The sequence below is a fragment of the Pteropus medius genome, unplaced genomic scaffold, assembly GCF_902729225.1.
Source record: "Pteropus medius unplaced genomic scaffold, Ma_sr-lr_union100, whole genome shotgun sequence".
NCBI classification, from domain to species: Eukaryota; Metazoa; Chordata; class Mammalia; order Chiroptera; family Pteropodidae; genus Pteropus; species Pteropus medius.
Window position 1 is genome coordinate 168,332 of NW_024349797.1, and position 19,658 is coordinate 187,989.

At 41.3% G+C, this 19,658-nt stretch overlaps 1 protein-coding gene across 1 annotated transcript in view; it reads right to left on the minus strand.

Moving 5' to 3' along the window:
• Window positions 1–19,658, minus strand: part of MAP3K9 (mitogen-activated protein kinase kinase kinase 9) — a 72,900-nt gene that overhangs the window by 20,418 nt on the left and 32,824 nt on the right. The window contains 3 exon segments of the mRNA XM_039883678.1: window positions 1,944–2,119; window positions 3,051–3,199; window positions 11,358–11,538. Coding sequence (XP_039739612.1) covers window positions 1,944–2,119; window positions 3,051–3,199; window positions 11,358–11,538 — 506 coding nt within the window.

Consider the following 19,658-nt stretch of genomic DNA (forward strand, 5'->3'; position numbering starts at 1 on the left):
ATCTGAAGAATGAGCTGAATCATATGAGAAATGAGAACATTTATGGAATACGCACCTATGGTACCACATACCTGGAGGACCCTCAAATTTGGTAAATCCTCTTATTGTGAAACACCTATTTGGAGATCAGCTTCCTAGTATGCAAATCACATCTCCCACATACAATGATTTAAGGGGAAATCTCTCAAGAGAAAAAGCTCATTATTCATCTTACCCACGCTTGCCCACCTACGAGCCTTACAATGGAGAGACATCACAGCATGGCAGATAAGAGCAAGTACTCCAGAACAAACTGTATAAACTTTGGCCTTGGGAAACAATATGGTTATCATATGTGATATGGAGTTCACAGCACCAACATCACAGGATTGCATTATATAATACAACTATCTTATGATGTAAAATTATGTAAGAATGCATATATATTACTTATAACAGAGCCCGACACAAAGTATGTGCTCTACAAATGTTAGCTATTATGAGCATGGGTTTGACTTTTCCTAGTAACTACTTGCTGACAGAATCCGACTTTTATTTTTCTTACTGGCTGGTACCCTTATAATTTCACCAGTCAAAAGAAATAACTGAGTCAGTGATTCAGCAATCTAAAAAAAGGCTGGCAACTCTGGGGTTCTTCTGGTTGGAACAGCATTAGTAATAGAACGGTCTCTTTTAATCAGCTCAATGGTCAGTGTGGGTTCACCAGCTCCCCTGCCCCAGATCTCTAAAGATTCATCATAAGCTCCCTCCATTTGCCTGCAGAACACTCACTGACTTGCCAAACAGTACCAGTTTAGAATTGCTATGTTGCATAAAAAGAGTTTAATCCCTTCAAATAAGCTCCAGAAATAATTTTTAAGTCATTTGTTTAGGGAAACAACAATGATATCGGAAAGAAGATGGTTTTGGAATCAAAAGATCCAGCTTCAAGATTCTGTTTCCCCACTTACTAGACAAGTCACTGACCTTCAGCTCTGAGATGAAAAAGATAACACCTGCCCTATGCACTGGTGGAAGGGGCTGTGAGACTTCTGGATGAGGACAAAAGGGTCTCATCGGAACTTTCAAGTGAAAGAACTGGAAAGCCATAAAGACAGATATAATTTTAGCTACTATTATTATCATATTGCTTCCCAAATTCCCATGGTGGGGAGTGAGAAGGGAAAAAGAAATTAACCGAGTCTATATATGGACAGCCCTTCTGCCATAGCTGTAGCCCTTAGATTTTAGTCCTTCCCCTGCCTCTCGCCCAGTATAAGCAACACAGCTGCTTTGATCAGCAGTATGAATACTGACTACTAGCTGGACAGCAAGGGTATAGAGAGGGGCCATTTAGGGAATGGCCACCAAAACAAAAGGTGGCTCTCTAGTAGGCTAAGTGTCTCTGATCCCTGAGTTGGTTTGGGCCTTAGCCCTTTTCATAAAAACATGAAAAACAAAAAATTTCAGACCCATGGTATTTTTGGTCCATCTGCTGTTTCTGATTGTGATACTAAGACACTAGCAAGATGTTCGGATAACTGTTCTCAATGTTTAAGAATCCCTATATCAAGTTAACCCCCCTAGAAGTCCATTGCAAAACTCTCTTCTATTTTCAGCCATCAGGGTGAGTCACCCCACTGGTACTTGCCCAATGGTGCTCTTTCTCTGGTTTGAACAATAAAGTAGATACCCTCAAGGAGAGCTTTGGATTCATGACTCCTCCTACTTAATCCTGACATATCCCAAAAAGAAAGAAAAAGTCTATACCATTTCAGGTCACACCTGAGGCCTGGAGAATTGTCTCCATGTAAAGCCACGAAAGAAATACCTTCCCTGTTATTGTAAATCAAGCCAGAAGGTGGTCTTGTCAGGATCTGTCCACAGGCCCTAGTAGAGAAAGTTCACTGATTCAAAAATTGCATGCCTTCTTTTCCTTGAATGCTTTTTCTTTTCCTTCTTACCTTTTCTTTGGCCCTGAGTTGGTCGAACATCTCCTGAATCTCATGTTTCCAGTCATCCTGCAGGCAGTGGAAGGAGTCCTTAGGCATTTCAAAGAAACCAGACTCCTCTATGGTAGTTAGCTGGTCCAGGATATTCGTAAAGGATGGTCGTGAATGGGGGTCAGGATTCCAGCAATCTTTATGGAATAGGTGAGCAGACAAAAAGCAGGAACAAACAGAGGCAAGTGTCAGACTAAGGATATCATGTGACCTCACTTACCAGAAAACTACCTTCCATTTCTCCTTCCAGAAACGAGATGGGGATTTAGATAACCATAAATAGGGCTCAGGAAGTAAAGCGAGCTGCACAACATCACAATCATCGAGGCTGAATTCGGAAATAAAACGTAGCCATTCTGCACCTATCTGATTCTGACTGCTGAGCTAGCATCAGAAAATCAAGTCCCACACAAAGAGTTCCCTTGTGTGAAGCACAACTACCACAATTTGCGATGTTACTCATGATTCCAGTCCTCACGATGGAGAACTCTACTTGGGCCTCAATTTACCCATAAATAAATGAGCTATCCTTCCCCACTGCAGTGAGAGGCAAGGATAAAAAGTGCAGAAGTGAGAGTCAGGAAAAGTGAATTCCTTCCATTCCCAGCTCAGATACAACTAATAGAGTGGCCATGTATCTGCCTAACCTCTCAGCTTTGGATTTCTCACTTACGAAAGTATAGTATTTGACTGGATGACTTTAAGGGTTGCTTTCTTTGCAGATACTCTTTGTTTCTATATGTAAGATACTCATATGTCCTGAAATAAAAGCTGCTATACATTCTTCTTTTGTATTGAATAATATACTGAAGTACTAGATAGCAAGCTTTAGTCACTAAATTCTAGAGTCACTAGAGATGGACAGAGGGACATCCGTGATATTAATGCAGCAGGGTGCTGACATCATTTTGAAATAGTTCTTCTAACTGCCCACAGGAGTCCCCCTTGCGTGACTAACCCTTCATGTCCTCTTTTGGTAGCTGATCCTGCAGAATGGGCCAAAAATCTATCAAATGCTGATAGGAAGGTAAACTGTCGCCAGTTTCGTTCCTACCAGGGATCACTTACCTTCCATGAGTTTGGCAAAAGGTTCCGGGCACGTAGAAGGGATGGGAAGGGCGAGCTTGTTCATGGCCACTCCGTAAGCGACTGCTAAGCCATCGATTCCTCGGAAGGGCACCTCCCCAGTCAGTAGCTCCCAAAGCAGCACCCCGTAGCTAAGGAGAGGAAGAAGACAGAAGCCATGTAATAAACCACAGGTGCAACTTCACTGAAATAGCTCATACGGCCTTGCCGAGCATCCCACATTCTTTCCAGCATGTAGGGAGACTAACTAACAAAATAGATATACTAATGTAATATAAAAAGGAGACCCTCAGGCCTTCTGGCTGAAAGCAAAAACTCTGGAGTCAGGCACACTTGGTTCCAAAGTCTTGTTTCTCAAATTCCTCATCTGTAAAGGGTAAATAACACTAGCAGTCTCACAGGCTGTCATGAAATTAAATGAGCTCCTCTCGTGTTTCAATCAGTGCTCAAGGACCACAGCTCTTTTGTTGTCATTGTTGTTAATATAACGAACTGGGAGAAGAGGCAGCCTCCCAAGAATACATTCTTTCTGTTTTAAGAAAACTTCAGCTTTAGTCACAAATGCATTTTTTTTTTTAGATTGAGAAAAGCAGAGAGCTGACCACCCAAAACAAACCTCCTGTAAAAGATTTCGTTAATGGCCACTAGTTTGAAGAGATTTCTGCCTCCATTAGTGTGAGTGAGCTCTTAACAGATGTTTGTTTAATTCAAAGGGGAAAGTTTCACAAGGGTGACCCGCATCAGTGGGGCAGAGCAGAGCGTCAGCTGTGAGGATTTCAGAGTTCCCTTCCTACCTTTCAAGTCCACATGAAGAATTTCTTTTCATATGTCCTGTGAGTCAGAGGATGAGGAGCGCAAGGCTTAGTGGAATAATTATTCTACAAATTCACAATCAGAACTAGGCAAAATCATGCAGTGTTCAATCCTTCCAGGAATAAGTAAGGACAAGAAACCATAAGGCCATGAACAGTTAGAAGAGAGGCTCTCCTTATATTTTCAAAACCTCAAAATTTTTAATACTCGTCAGTAGTTTACAACCCCCCAAAAAGTCATATTCATTCTTAAAGTATATGAATAAAACCAGTATCTATTTTATCATGCACGTTGTATGTGCAGGGTACTAACCCATTTATGAACATTATATTGAATCCCTACAACAAACCGCCAAGATAAGTTTTATCATTTTGCAGATGAGGAAAGCAAGTTTCAGACAGCAGCATAATTAAGGGCAGGTATACTCGGAATAAGTCATAGTAGACCATGGACCAACTCTCAATTCTTTCTCTCTAGAATGCCTTTCTACCATTTCTCTGCTTGGTAAACTCTGATCATCTTCCAATTCACGTGCACCACCATTTATTCATTAATTTTAAACATCTACTAAATATTTACTATGCATCAAGCTCAATGCTAAGCACTGGGATATAGGATAAGACACAAATTTTATATAGGAAAAACATATAGGAGGAATAGGAAAAACATCAATTAGCATACAGAGAAATGAGTCATAACAGAGATACTATGAGGAAACAAAAGAGAGTCACCTAAACTAGACCAGGATCAGGGCAGGAAACTGCTAAACTTGAGCTAAACCTTGACTGCTGAGTGAAGGAAGAGCCAGTGCTCCAGAGACAGCGAACAGCATGTACAAGGGCATGAACTTGCCCTCAAAGAAGCCCAAGTGGCCAGGTATGGCTCCACAGAGCAGCGATGTGCCAACCAATGTTCAAGGGCATCCTGGGACCTCCTACAGATGGCCCCTCCGAGTGGCATGGCCAGTTTCCGTGGACAATGTTTTTACCCCAGTGACCTCTCCAAATTCTATCGTTTTCTTTATGTATCTTAACAAGAAAAAGCCTGGTAGACAGTTGCTACGTCTTCTCTTGTCTAGACAAGGAGCTGGCTTTTAGACTGAGGCTCATGGGAACAACTGGACACTTTAGGAAGCCTTCCCTAAAGAGGGCTCTTAGAGGGCAGGGATAGCTTTTAATCTGCATTCTCAGGGACTTGCCCAGGCTCTGGTACACAGTAGACACTTACATAGCGACTGAGTTGGTAGTCCTGCAGACTGCACTGGGGGTACCCTGGAGTAAGCTCTGAATACCACCAAGTATTGCACTATTATACTTCCTGCCAAACCTTTAATGTGACTCAGCTAGACAGTGGTCATGCTGACTACCTTCTACCAAGTGGCCTCTAAGAACTCTCAGCACTGCTAACTAGATTCGTAGGTTGGAGCGACTTCCACCTCCAGTTGTCTGCTCTTGGTGCTACTGCTCACCTCCACCCTGAGGAACAAAAACCCAAGGTCCCAAAGAACTCCTTTCTCTCATCCAGGCAAGACGATGGTGTCTGAACCCTAGGCATCCGGAAAGACAGTAGTGTTTTAAAGATCCAAGCACGTGTCCTGTCTGTCCTTGTATCCCCTCTATGATAGTTTCCATGTGGAGCCCTAGGTGACCCATGGAGATGTCTCAGGCCACCTGGAAGAGGGAGGAGCCAGGGACTCTACCCCTCCCAGCTTCAATAAGAGCTCTGCTCATACCTGACTTGTTTCTTTGTTCACCAGCATTCCATTCCATCTGAAGGGCTCAGCAGACCCTAAGTGAAATGGGAGACCTGCTGCTCAAGGGCGGTGGGGGGTGGGGGGTGGGGTGTAGGTGAGAACTGTTGCTCAAGAAAGATTTAGACAGACTTGAGTCAAATGCCTGCTTTACTATGTACCGGCCATGTGACCTTGAGCAAGCAAGTTCACTTCCCAAACCTCAGTTTCCTCCTCTTTACAACAAAGACACCCATCCCTATACCTCACAGAATAGTTTCGAGAAATGAATAACTACTTGTCACCCCGAAATTACCATCTATGGCTAGTAAACACTGAATTTCCCCTGGGAAAGGACCTGAAATGATAAAGCGTCTGGTGAGAGTTATGGAGAGCCTGCCTTGTCTGGTGGGAGCCCTCTCGAGGGACACCAGCATGCAGGGAAGAAGCCTTTCCGGGGATGACACAACCAAAGTTTTCCTCTGCCGATGTCCCTCTTTATTTTTCTAATGGAAAGTGACTCATAGAAAGTGTTGGAATTCCTTTTGCACTAGCCCAAGAAGAGAACCGGAGAAATACACATTAGATAGGGTCTGAGTCCCAGGGAGAGGCAGGCAGAAGCCCACAGATTTACTTTAGGGTTAGCCCAATCTGTTGCCTTTTCAGGATTGAGAGAAAAGGTCAAGAGGTCCTTTCAAGACCATTTACAAGCAGCCTGGAAGAACCAGCTCAGCGAAGAAAAACGCTACCTGGGAGACCCTCCCCCACTAAGAACCACCAGCTCCCACAGTGCGGCCAGTGATTTGCCTGAACCCTTGGGGAACTCACCCTGTGTCCATAATTAGCCACCCTCAGAGGTGTGGTAATCCTTTCCACCATTTGGTAGGGTCAGAGGTGTTTTTTTCTTTTCAAAGTAAAGAAAAGCATCAGGATAGCAAAACTTACCAACCAAAAGCACGGTAATTCCGCACCTGTGCTGGACCAGGACTAACCTACATTGTCTCTAAGACTGTCAACTCAAGGGTCCACACTTTGAAAGGAGAGGGTGTCCCTTGAATGGGCTCTTGCACTTGGTAATCAGCTGTGACCTCAAAGACAATTGAACTACCATATGTGAAAACACTTTCTAAACTGTAATGTAACATACAATTCTTCTTCATCTTGTTAACTTGACCCTCATTCAAAATAATAACATTTATTAACACATATATGTAATATATACATTAACGTATTTATTGGCATAATAAATACTTATTAATGTGGTAATATTCTCATGCTATATTAAAAAAGTAGCTTAGAAAACAGAATGGTCTCATTTTAAGGGATGGGTGGACAAGCATGTGAATAGGGATAAACGTACCAAAATATGTAGGTTATCTTTAGAAGGTTGTGGGTGATTTTCTATTTTTTTGTTTATCCACATTTTCTAATTTTTTTTCTATAGTGAACATGTTTTACTACTGTAATTTTTAAAACTTAAAAATGATCAATAAAACGCCTTCATTTCATCCCACACACAATAGGCAAATGAGATAAAAGATGTACAGCATTCAGCATAGATCCTAGCCTATAAGCATTTGTATGCAGTAAATCTGTCACCAGTGTATGTGTATTGTACATATGGCAATGGACACATGTTTTCCTCTGGTAAAGGTGCAAGATCCTTTGGAGCCACTTAGATGAGTAGGCTTGAGGAGGGAGGAATTAAAGGCCCATTTAATGGGTGCAATAGATTGTGTCCTAGAAAGCAACGCCGCAGGATGGAAGCTAAGAAACTTGGAAGGAAACAGGGTGATTTATCTTTTCAAATGACATTCCTCAACCAAGCTGAGTCCGGAGGCTTAAGTCCTGGGAACAATTTTAAAATAGAGACCCACCAGCAGAGCAGACCATGTGACAAATTCCAAGATGCTATTGATTTGGAGTTTACCTCCAAGCGAGTCCCTTCAGATAGTTGAATAACCTCATCAGATGCCTCTCACCAGAGGCTCCTCAAGCCTCCTTTCAGGATCTGTGTTTGAAGGGCAAGACCTGAAGCTTAGTCTTGGAACAAAGACACTTTGGGTAAAAGTCGAAAGGTCCTACCTTGTTCCTTCCATGATGGACAAAGCCCTGCAATAGCCTTGCCCTTCCTTGCCTACCATTTCTATAACTATGAAATGATCGTACACAAGGCATTTGAGCTTTCCCTTTCCACTAAGACTGTACCTAGATACTGGAGGCAACTCTGCCCAAATCACTGTAGTAACAGAAATCTTTGGAGTGTGTGACAATAAAACCTGAATGACTTCAGGGCCAGGCTGGGAGAAGAGGCTACCAGGAATATAGAAAGTAGAAAACAATCGTGTTACTGAGAAGTCATGGTTTCCCATGAAGAAAGTGAAGATAAAGTTGAGTGTGACAAGTGGTTGACTTGCCCCCAAATCCATTCTCTCCTTCTTCCATAGTAAGAGTTTTAGCTGGGCATACAGTTTTCCAGCTATAGCCTACATTTGTCTGCCTCCCCCGGAGCCAGGTGTGCCTACATAACCTAGCGCAAACAATGGGGTGTGCACAGAGACGTGCACAACTTCTGGGCTGTCTCTAAATTAAAGGCAAGCTGCTGGCCATGGATAAACTCTTTCTCTTTTTCTGCAGAGTATAATGTAGAAGTAACAGTTACTCAGTTGCAACAATTTAGACAAGAACAATATACTTAGGGACCCTGAAAGAACCTGAGTTTCTGAATAATCTCATAAGGTACAGCTGCCCCACCAGCCTGGACTGGCAGGATTATGTGTTAAAAAAGAAATATGCTTCTATGTTATTTAAGCCGCCACTAAGCCACCACATCTGTAAGCTCTTTGTAATAGTAGCTTAGCTTAGTTAATATATTAACTAATCTCATTAGCCTATGGTCAAGCAATGAAAATGTTAGGCTGAAGCATATGAAATTGCTGGATTTCTTTTTTAGGTCAAAAACAGTTGAGTATCAGTATACAGGTCAATCTAATGAGATCTAGTCAGATATTTTAAGTAAAGAAAAACTCTTTCTTTACAATAGCTACGTCACCCTGTAATTAAGGTTTAATGAAATAAAATTCAATGTACAGAAGCTACAAAACATCATTGGAAGAAATTAAAGGAGGCCTAAATAAATGAAAAGATATCCCATGTTCATGGATGGAAAGACTTAATATTAAGATAGTAATACTCTCCAAAGTGATTTACAGATTTAATATAATCTCTATCTAAATCCTAGTTGCCTATTTTGCAGGGATTGACAAAATGATCCTAAAATTCATATGGAAATGCCAGAAACCCAGAATAGCCAAAATAATCTTTAAAAAGAAGAACAAACTTGGAAAACTCATTTCTTAATTTCAAAAGTTGCTATAAAACCACAGGAATTAAAACAGGGTGGTATTGGTATAAGGTAGACACAAAGATCTATGGAATAGAACTGAGAGTCCAGAAGTATACCATTACATTTGTGGTAAATTGCTTTTGACCAGGGTGACAGGACAATTCAATTAGTAAAGAACAGCCTTTTCAACAAATGGTGCTGGGATGACTAGATAGCCATATGCAAAAGAATGAAGTTGGAGCCCCTACCGCACACCACATACAAAAATCAATTCGAAATGGAACAGAGACCTAAATGTAAAAGTTAAGATGATAAAACTCTCAGAAGAAGACATAGGTATAAATCTTCATGACCTTGGCTTAGGCAGTGGTTTCTTAGATATGACACCAAAAGCACAAGCAATCAAAGAAAAAATAAATTGGACTTCATCATAATTAAAAATTTTGTATTTCAAAGGATACTATCAAGAAAGTGAAAAGAAAACCTATAGAATGGGAAAAAATATTTGTAAATCATATACCTGATAAGGGACTTGTATCCAGAATATAGAAAGAAATCCTTCAACATAAAAATAAAAAGACATATATCCCAATTTTTAAATGGCAAAGAATTTGAATAGACATTTACCCAGAGAAGACATAAAAACAGCCAATAAGCACATAAAAGATGCTCATCATCATTAGTCATTAGGGAAATACAAATCAAAACCACAATGAGATACCACTTAATATCTACTAGAATGGCTATAATCAAAAAGACAGGCAATAACTGGTGTTGACAGGATGTGGAGAAGTTGAAACCCTCATACACTGCTACTGGGAATGTAAAACGGTACAGCCAAGGAGAAAACAGTTTGGTGGTTTCTCAAAAAGTTAAACATAGAATTACCGTGTAACCCCATGATTCTATTCCTAGGTACATACCCAAGAGAACTGATAACGTATGTTCACACAAAAGCTTGTACACAAATGTCCAGAGCAGCACTGTTCATAGTAGCCAAAAAGAGGAAACAACCTAAATGTCCATTAACTGATGAATAATAAACAAATTATGGCATATCTATAAATGGAATATTATTCAGCTACAAAAAGGAATGAAGTTCTGACGCATGTTACAACATGGATAAATCTTGAAAACATTATGCTAAATAAAAGAAGTCAGCCACAAAAGACCACATATTATATGATTCCATCTGTATGAAACATCCAGAAAAACCAAACTCACAAATACAGAAAGTAAGTTAGTGGCTGCCAGAGCAGATTAGGGAACAACTGCTCATAGGTAGCAGGTTTCTTTTTTGAGCAATAAAAATATTCTGTAAATAGTGGTTATAGTGGGTTGAACAGTGGCCCTAAAAAGTTATGTCCATTTCTTAATACCCAGAATCCTTATTTAGAATAGAATCTCCTCTAGAGTCTCTGGAGAGAGTGTGGTCTTGCAAATGCTAATTTCAGACTTCTGGCCTCCAGACTATAAATTTCTATTGTTTAAAGCCACCAGGTTTGTGGTAATTTATTTCAGCAGCCCTAGGAATCCAACAACAATAGTGATTGGTATTAAAGTTTGTAAATTTACTAAAAACCACTGACATACTTTTTAAAGGGTAAACTTTACGGTATATGAATAATATCTCAATGTACTTCACAGACTGAAGTACAACAATAACCTATAGTCCTTTCTTTGTATAGCAAGGTGATGCAGCTGTCTCATAGCCATGAAGATGCACACACTGTAGATGCTCATCCTCCCATCAGTGGGGGCAAGATTTTTAGATCCAGGTCCTTGTGACCTCTTGGGCTGACATTTACTAGGGGGATGGCGGGTCTAATTTGTGACTGTGCAGTTCTGGGTGCATGCTTGAGGCCTGTCTTTTTCCATTTCTATATCAATATTCAACAGATAGACAGCACTGACTAAAAGGTTATCCAGATAACTGGAAAGGATAATTTCCAGCTCACCAAGAAAAAAGAGATAGCACAAAGAATACTTATCAGCCCAGGAGCTTACAGTGAGGACAAGTCTAGCAGTAAGAGCCACTGTTGCTAAGCAAGCCAGGGTGACCCTGGGGAAGTTCTCCAGGAGTAACTGAGTACCCTTACCACCCTACAGTCAGAGATGGGAGTACACATTATCCCTGGAATCTACTGATCTTTCCTAGGAAGTGATCACCAACACAAAGGGACCTCCGCAGATGCGTATTTGTGGAGGAATTTCTGGTAGATGAAGGCGTTGGAAACTGTCTACTGACAACATGGGAATTAGTGTAGATTGCTCTGAAGGGGTTATTTAGACCTACTTAGGGTGCCTGAGATTCGACATAACCTCAATTCTCCAAGTCCTGAAGCGTGTGTACAACCAAAACAGATCTGAAGAACACTGACCCTGCACTTCTGAGCCTTACCTCCATACATCACTGCCTTTGGAAAACATAGAGGCACGAATGACTTCAGGTGCCATCCAAGCATACGTCCCTGCTGCGCTCATCTTGGTGGTTCGGTGCCATTCCCGGGCCAGGCCAAAATCAGTGATCTTCAGAACCTTGTTACTCAGGTCTCCATTCTCCACCTTCTGGAGGATCAATACTGGGCAAGGAAAGGAATACAAAAGAAACCAGAGAGTCTGCATTAATCACAAGGAAACCACCGAATACAGAGCCCTCCTGCTATCTGCTCGTCCTCTCCTGCAGGCTCTCACGCAGCTCCCGTGGACTGATGGTAGAAGCCTTCATTCTTAAAACACCTACGATGCATCCGTTTTTGTGCTAAGTCTTTCACAGGCGTTATCTCTAACCCTCATAACAGCCTTATAAGGTAGGTACTATTGCCATCTCTGTTTTACAGATGAGGAAACTGAGATACAGCACCATTAAAGAAATTTTCCAAGGCCATTCAACTCATAAGCCGGGACTTAAACCCAGGCAGCCTGACTCAAGAGCCTTCTCTCTTACCCTTTATACCACGCGGCTCATTCACGCCCTATGAAAGGAGCTGTGTGTGAGGTCACAGCTGACCCTTCTGAAGAGTGGCTACTTGTGCTTCCTGTAGGCCAGGGCACCCCTGGGCTATAAACACTCTCAGACCACAAAGAATGGAGGTGTACGCTGGAGTTTCAAGGTTTGTGTGTCTGAACACGGAACCAATCCAAGTTACTTTACTTAAGCTCTTAAAAAAACCCCACAATTTTGGGCACAGAGATTTCCTCTTAATCCAGGAACTCACCTCTGCCCATTGAGAAGTGGATGACAGGGTCAGAGGTCACACACAGGTTCACACCCACAATGTTCTCTGTGAACATGGCCCAGGAAGGAGGAACTAGTGCACTGAACTAGCTGTGCTCTGGGCCCTGTCCCCCAAGTTCTAACACCAAAGCACCACAGTGCGGGAGCCATCTCGGCTTTCCTAGGACAGCACCCGAGGTCACGACCTCACGTACAAGACGATTCCGGTGTGCCCTTGTGGGGGCCATTCTCCCCCAAAAGAGCAAAAATGCTCACTGACTCTAGGGCTGTAAGCTAATCCAAGGAACTCTCCCTGAGCGGGCACTAGTGAGTTCCCTGGATCTGTGGAAGCCAAGCAGGAAGGTTATGAAGGCGCTATGCAAGCACAGCCTCTTGTGGGCCAGACACCGAACCACAACCTGGAATTCAGAGCTCTGCATACAGGATTTCATGGAAGGAAGAAAGATTCTCTCTGCCATTCAGAAAGGGAAAGGGGGAGTAGGGGAGGGTTGGTGGTTTTAGGGCAAGGGCCTTCTTAGGCTGGTCCCTTAAGTCGCACAACTGTACTTTTCCTGCCCTGCCCTACAGCAAATATCTGCTGAATTGTTATCATATCAAAAGGACATGGGCCAAAGATTTCTATGTCCTACGTGCTTCTCAGAAATTCATCAGTAAAGAAGAATTATAAGTAGCTACAGAGCTGGAGGCAGAAAAGAAAACAGTGCCAGCCACTCCTTAGATTTAATGGACTAAGTCTCCTTCCTCCAGACACTGGCCCTAAGTCCCCGGACACACCCCTCCCCTCCCAGCTTCCAGCATTCAGAATGGGTTCAGGCTTCTGAATGACTGGGCAGATAAGACAAAAACAAGAACCTTTCTCTATCTCATTTAACAACAAAAATGTTTCCAGATTCTTCTGTGCCTCTACCCCCATCTCTGCAGGCAGAGATGATGGACAAATACGCACTCTGGTCGCTGACACTAAAAGAAAGTAACACTAAAAAAGTGCACTGTGCCCTCCCGAGGGAACAGTGGGCCACCAGCTGCGGACCATTTCTCTCTAAGGTGCCCCCTTAAATCAAAGATTCAGAGTGAACTCTTCCCCTTACATAGCCAATGAGGCTCAGTCCTGCTACCCCAAATGTTCATGTGGCTGGGACAGAACACAGTGAGCAGGAGGATAAAAGTTTCATGATATATATGGAACCAGCTGTGCTTCCTCAAGTTTAATGCTGGAAAGGGACGCAAGAGAAGTTTAGATTCTGTTCCAGGAAATAGATTTTTAGCTACTAAATGACATACTGAAGATGATTTTTTAAATAGACTAGTCTGTCAGATGGCTTAAGAGGGATGGCAGAATGATGTGAGATGAGGCAAAAATTAGCCCAAGGTCAGTTTGGCTGCATCTGAATGCCTTTAGATAGCGCAGGTCCAGTTCAGCCCCACATAATCCCCACTACTCCCTGCTGCCTTGCACCCAGCTAACCTCAAACATTTATCCCAACAGGTTGGGCTCCTGTAGGCACCTGAGTTTGAAATCCTGGCCTTGGGCTTCTGCCATCAGCCAAGAGAGGCTGGAATGTGAAGCCAGCTGGTAATCCTGGCAGATGGTTACAGCCAATGATTCTCAATAATGGTGACCTGAAATACTGGTATCCACCAAGCATTTATTACTATTAATAATTATGGTAACAAAGTTTGTGAAAGTTTTACTTTTTTTGGAGTTTCTTTAATTGAGATGAAATTCACGTAACATAAAATTCACCATTTTAAATTGAACAATTCAGCAGCATTTGGTATATTCACAATGTTGTACAACCGCCACCTCTATCTAGTCCCAAAATATTTTCATCACCCTTACAAGGAAACCCCATACCCAATACGCAACTATTCCCCATTCTCCCCTCCTCCCGGGCCCTGCTTTCTATCTCTGTGGATTTACCAATTCTGGATATTTCATATAAATGGAATCACATATGAGACACATCTGTTAGTGCACTTAGCATGTTTTCAAGGTTCATCCACATTGTAGTTTGTATCAGTACTTCATTCCTTTTTATGGCTGAATAATGTTCCATTGTATGTATATGCCACTATTTGTTTATCCATATGTCCACTGATAAGACATTTCGGTTGTTTCCATCTTTTGATTATTGTGAATAGTGTTGCTATGAACACATATTTGAGTACCCATTTTCATTTCTTTAGGGTAATACCTAGGAGTAGAATTATGAGGCTATATGGTAATTCTATGTTTAACTTTTTGAGGAATCACCAAACTGTTTTCCACAGTAGTTGAATCATTTTTTATTCCCACCAGCAATGTATAAAGGTCCCCATTTTTCTACATCCTCACCATACTTATTTTCCTTTTCATTTTATTTTTTAATAGTGGATGTGAAATGGTATCTCATTGTAATTTTGAATTCCATTTCCCTAATGATTAATGATGATGGACATCTTTTCATGTGCTTGTTGGCCACTTATATGTCTTCTCTGGAAAAATGCCTATTTGCTGTCTTTTGGTTTTGAGTTATAAGAGTTTTTTATATATTTTGGATACTAGACCCTTAACAAATAGATGATTTGCAAATATTTCTTCCATTTCTACAGGCTGTTTTTTCACTTAATGATAATGTCTTTTGAGGCACAAAAGTTTTGAATTTAGATGAAGTCCACTATATTTTTTTCTTTCGTTGCTCATGCTTTTGGCATACTATCAAAGAATCCAGTGCCAAATCCAAGTTCATGAAGATTTACTTCTATGTTTTCTTCTAAGAGTTGTATGGTTTCAACTGCTATATATAAGTCATTCATCTATCCTTAGTTAATTTTTGTATATTATATAAAAAAGGGGCCCAACTTCATTTTTTTTGCATGTGGCTATCCAACTGTCCTAATACCATCTGTTAAAGAGGAAAGCTTTACCTTTTAAAATGGAGCAGAGCACAATTTTCTCCCCATTTACTTTCCTGAGAGAGAAAGGCTGTACTCACAGCAGCTTACTTATATGTATCACTACAGTGAACCCATCCCGAGCTTCTACCACTGACTGCAGCAATAACACATTATTGTGCTTTACTTCTTGGAAAACTCAACAATGTTTTATCAAATTTCTGGTGAATTCCATGATAGTGTATTAAGTAAATGTCACCTCTCGTGTAGGGGGCAGTGGAACAAATTCTGAGAACAACTAACAAGTCCAGGCCTAAGTCAGTGGGGGCCTGGCCAAGATAAGAGAAAATGAGAGGAAAACATGCATTTGAACTAAAAACCTAGTGATTAACCAGATATAGGGACTTGATGGATAAAGAACAGGTCTCCAGCCTTTCAGACATGGGTGACAGTTAGAATGGTGGTGACCTTGATTGGGAAGTTGAGACAAAGCCTATTTGAGGAAGCCGAGATTAGTTTGGGACATAATGGGTTTAGGCTACCAGTAATAAGAGTATGGAAAAGGAAAAAGAAGACAATTTATATTCCAGGCTTGACACTCTCCATGTGATTCTAGACAAATTTCACACACTCTGCCCCTCTATTCCTACTTCCATAAAATGGGAATAAAGATTAGAGGCGATTTAACAATGAATCACCTAGCAGAGTGCCTGACACATAAATAAGCACTTAGGACACTGCAGCTATTATTATTACTGTTATGAGTGTCTTGTATGTAAGTGGAAAGCATGGGACTCAGCACTCAAGATACTGAGGTGGGAAGCCTGGCAGTCCCTGATACATATTAACCAGGCAACAAATTTTTGCTCTATCAATAAATGGAATGGTTGATTAAATAGTGACAGCTATCCATTACTGATCACTTACTATGTAGTGACATGATGCTTTTTATATGATGTATGTAAAGAGGTTGACATACATCACCTTAATCCTTAAAGCAACCCTATGAAGTAGGCGTAATCATTTTCCCCCATTTTCCCCATTCTGAAAGACATTGAAAGGTTAGGTTACATTAGTGAGGGATGGAGACGGGATCCAAAGTCAGATCTTTCTTTGAGTGCTGTGCCATCATAGGGCAGAAGGGACTCATGCATCTTTAGCCTTATCTCCATTTCTGCTTGATCCCTAAAACTGTCATTGATTAACGAGTCTTCACTGCTCCCCCTTTTCCGGAATTATTCCTTCAGCACCCCAAAACACCACCATGTGATTTAACACTATATACTTCTTTTAATCATTCCCAATGCTGCGTGTTTGTGTCTCATCATTTCCACTAGCACGTGATGGAATATGACTCTGGGGGCAAAAACCTCATTCTCTTTCATTTGGAACCCACGCCGTCTCCACTCCAGGAACCAAGCACAAGGCCCAGTTCTCTGAAAGGACTGACCCCTCGGGGTCACTTATTTGACTGAAGGAGTATCTGTGCATCATTCTCAGACTACTCACTTCCCCATTCTATTGTTGCCAGGAGTCAGGGGGCATCTTCCCAGTGCTACCGTTCCCTGAGGAACGGGGGTAAGCGTGTACCAGGCAGGATGATGACACTGCAGAAGGAGCAATACCTCAGCCAGGGTACCCTAGTGACTAACATATCCTGCTGGTGCCAGGTGAGGTGAGGGAACATAAGGAAAAATAAACTGGTGACTCTGCCCTCAAAGGCCTTCCACAAGCTATACAAAAAGATACACAACAAAATTTACCTGGTCACAGTCAAAGTGTGCATCAATAAAGGCCCAGGTTTTGCTATAATCAGTAAGACAGTCACAGTCTTCCAACCCTCAGTAATCCAAGGACATTCTTTTTTATTATTTCCAGATCAGGACACCACTCCTATAGCATTTACTTAATATTTTTCTTTAAATTGACTTTTAAAGAATTACTTAAAGAAAAATTTTATATCATTATTTTAAATGGAAAAAAACAATTATTCTCCTAATGTTAGGTAACTTGTATAAGTAAATAAAATGAAAATAACTTAGTAAGTTTCAGTAGACCCTGTGATTGGTCAAAGTTCTAAGCCTAAAGTCTGTTCTCTCGGTTAGAAGGAAAAGATTAGAAGTGTTAGTAATAAAGGCAAACTAGCACGAAACTGGATCTGATCCTCCATGAATATAGAGCAGCTGAATGACTTTCTATGGGATTCAATGGTATTTAATACAAACCACCAAAAAGGGCCTCAAGGCCATCTCCTGCTAGGATATCAGAGGGAGAAATGATTCAGGCAGGGTGGCCACAAAGGCTTCTTGAGTCTGACTTCATGTCATTTAGCTGGAGGTGACTCTCAAAACTTGGCATAACTGTAGAGACTCTCCCATATATACTAATGGTAAATGATGATTTATCATTTTGAGATTTCTTATTTATTATTCATCTCCGTTAGCACAAGGGGCTCTGATCTGCTAAATGCTCGCCTTGGCACCAAGGCTCCCATCCCCAGGCCTTCATTTAATCCAAATGATTCAGCATTATCTCTTCTAGATTAAGCAATTGGTCTGTTTCGAGAGTTGTGTTTTGCTTGGTTTAGTCTTTTTAAGAAAAGTTTTATTGTCAAATGTATATACAGATAGAAGAGTTTATAAAACGCGCATGTATAGTTTAAAGAAAATAAGATGAAACTTCATGTGACCCCATCCAGTTCCTTAGAAGCTCCATATGTCTCTCTCTGTCACATCCTTTCCCTTTGCTTAGATATCACCCAATCTTGACTTCTGTTATTCGTTCCTTTACTTCTCTTCGTAATTGTACCACTTAGGTGTACATCCCTAAATAATATATTGTTCAGTTTGAAAAAGTGAGTGAGACAAGCACAAATATAGTGGTGTGTACTAGTTTCCTAGGGCTGCCATAGGAATTTAACACAAATTTTGTGGCTTAAAACAAATTTATTCTCTCTCAGTTCTGGAGGCTAGAATTCAGTCCAAAATCAAGGTGTGGGCAAGGCCACACTCCCTCCAAAGGCTCAGGGAAGACTCCTTCTTTGCCTCTTCCAGCTTCCAGTGGCTGCCAACAATTCTTGGCATTCCTTGGCTTAGGGCAGCATAACTCTAATCTCTTTACTTGGCCCTCTGCCCTCTATATGTCTGTCTCTGTGTCTTCTCAGGGCATTCTCATCTCTGTCTGTATCCAAATTTCCCTCTACTTATAAAGACACCAGTCATTGAATTAGGGCCAATTCTCATCCAGCATGACCTCATCTTCACTTGATTATATCTACAAAGACCCTATTTCTCATTACAGCCACATTCACAAGTTAGGACATCAACACATCTTTTTTAGGGGAACACCAATTCTATCCACAATACTGTATAATAGTAAATATTGCCTTTGCTAGATGAAGCCTCCCAGAAGGGAAAAAGATAAACAGAGTGCCTGGTCATTGTCCCAGAGAATTGCCAAGAACCCTTTCTGGGAAAATCAGTAAGCGAGATCATAAATGAGTCCTAAAAAATTGGGTAGGTAATCACAGTGGGAACATCTGGCAGGGGAGACGTGGGGGGAGGTACAGGTACTGGACATCCGTCAGAAATATGGTTGGGGGAGTGAGCTCCTCTGATTTTCTATTCAAAATTCACTTTGGCTTGCCTCTGGTTCTTAGGGTTGGGCAAAGAAAATACTCTATCTGGTCAGAACAGAGAGGGGTGAGCAGAAGCTTTATCAGCACATGAGTAAGACAGTCATATGCAGATAAGAATCTGGACTAGGCTCCTCCAGGTAGTCAGCCTCAGACTGAATCCACAGACCACTAGTAGTAGGTGAGTAGGTGGTGACAGCCCCAAGTCACGCTGACAGATCTAAACTGCCCATCCTCCATGTCTGGTGCACAGCTGTTCTCCTGGCATCTCCTTTCACGGTCCTCGGGGGTTGACCTGTGTCTCTCCTGTGTTAATTCTGTGTCCAATATCCAATTCTCCCTTTGCTGATTTCTTTTCTTGTTTTGATGGTGTGCGTTCTCCAGAAGCTCCTTACCAAAAAAATGCATTGAAGCTAAATTGTTGTTGATGCCTATTTTCCATCCCCCTGCTTGGTATAAAAATGACTAGAGATTCTCCTTCATAAATTTGAAAGGCATCATGTATCATTTTCTTGCCTCCAACATTTCTGTTAAGAAGCCCTGAGCCTTTTTGTTTCCTGATGCTCTATATGTGATGTGTCTTTTTCTTTCAGGAATTTCTAGTTTCTTCTTAATCTCCAGTGTTTTGAAATCTCAGAGGGATGCGCTTTGGGGTGGAAACCTAGTACTTTCAAATCTGAACACTCATGTCCTTCAGTTATAGGGAATTTTCTTGAGGTGTTTTACTGTTAATTTCCTCCCCTATATTTGTTTTCTATTTCTCTAGGACCCCTATTCAGATATGGGGCTTTCTAAATTGGTCTCTCAATTTTCTTATCTTTTCTCTTCTACCTTTCCCACTTTTTCTTTTTGCTCTTTTTCTGAGATGTCATCACTTTATCCTCTAATCCTTCTATTGGGTTTGTCATTTTCCTATCATGGTTTTAATTTCTAAGAGAGCTTTTTCTTCATTGAAT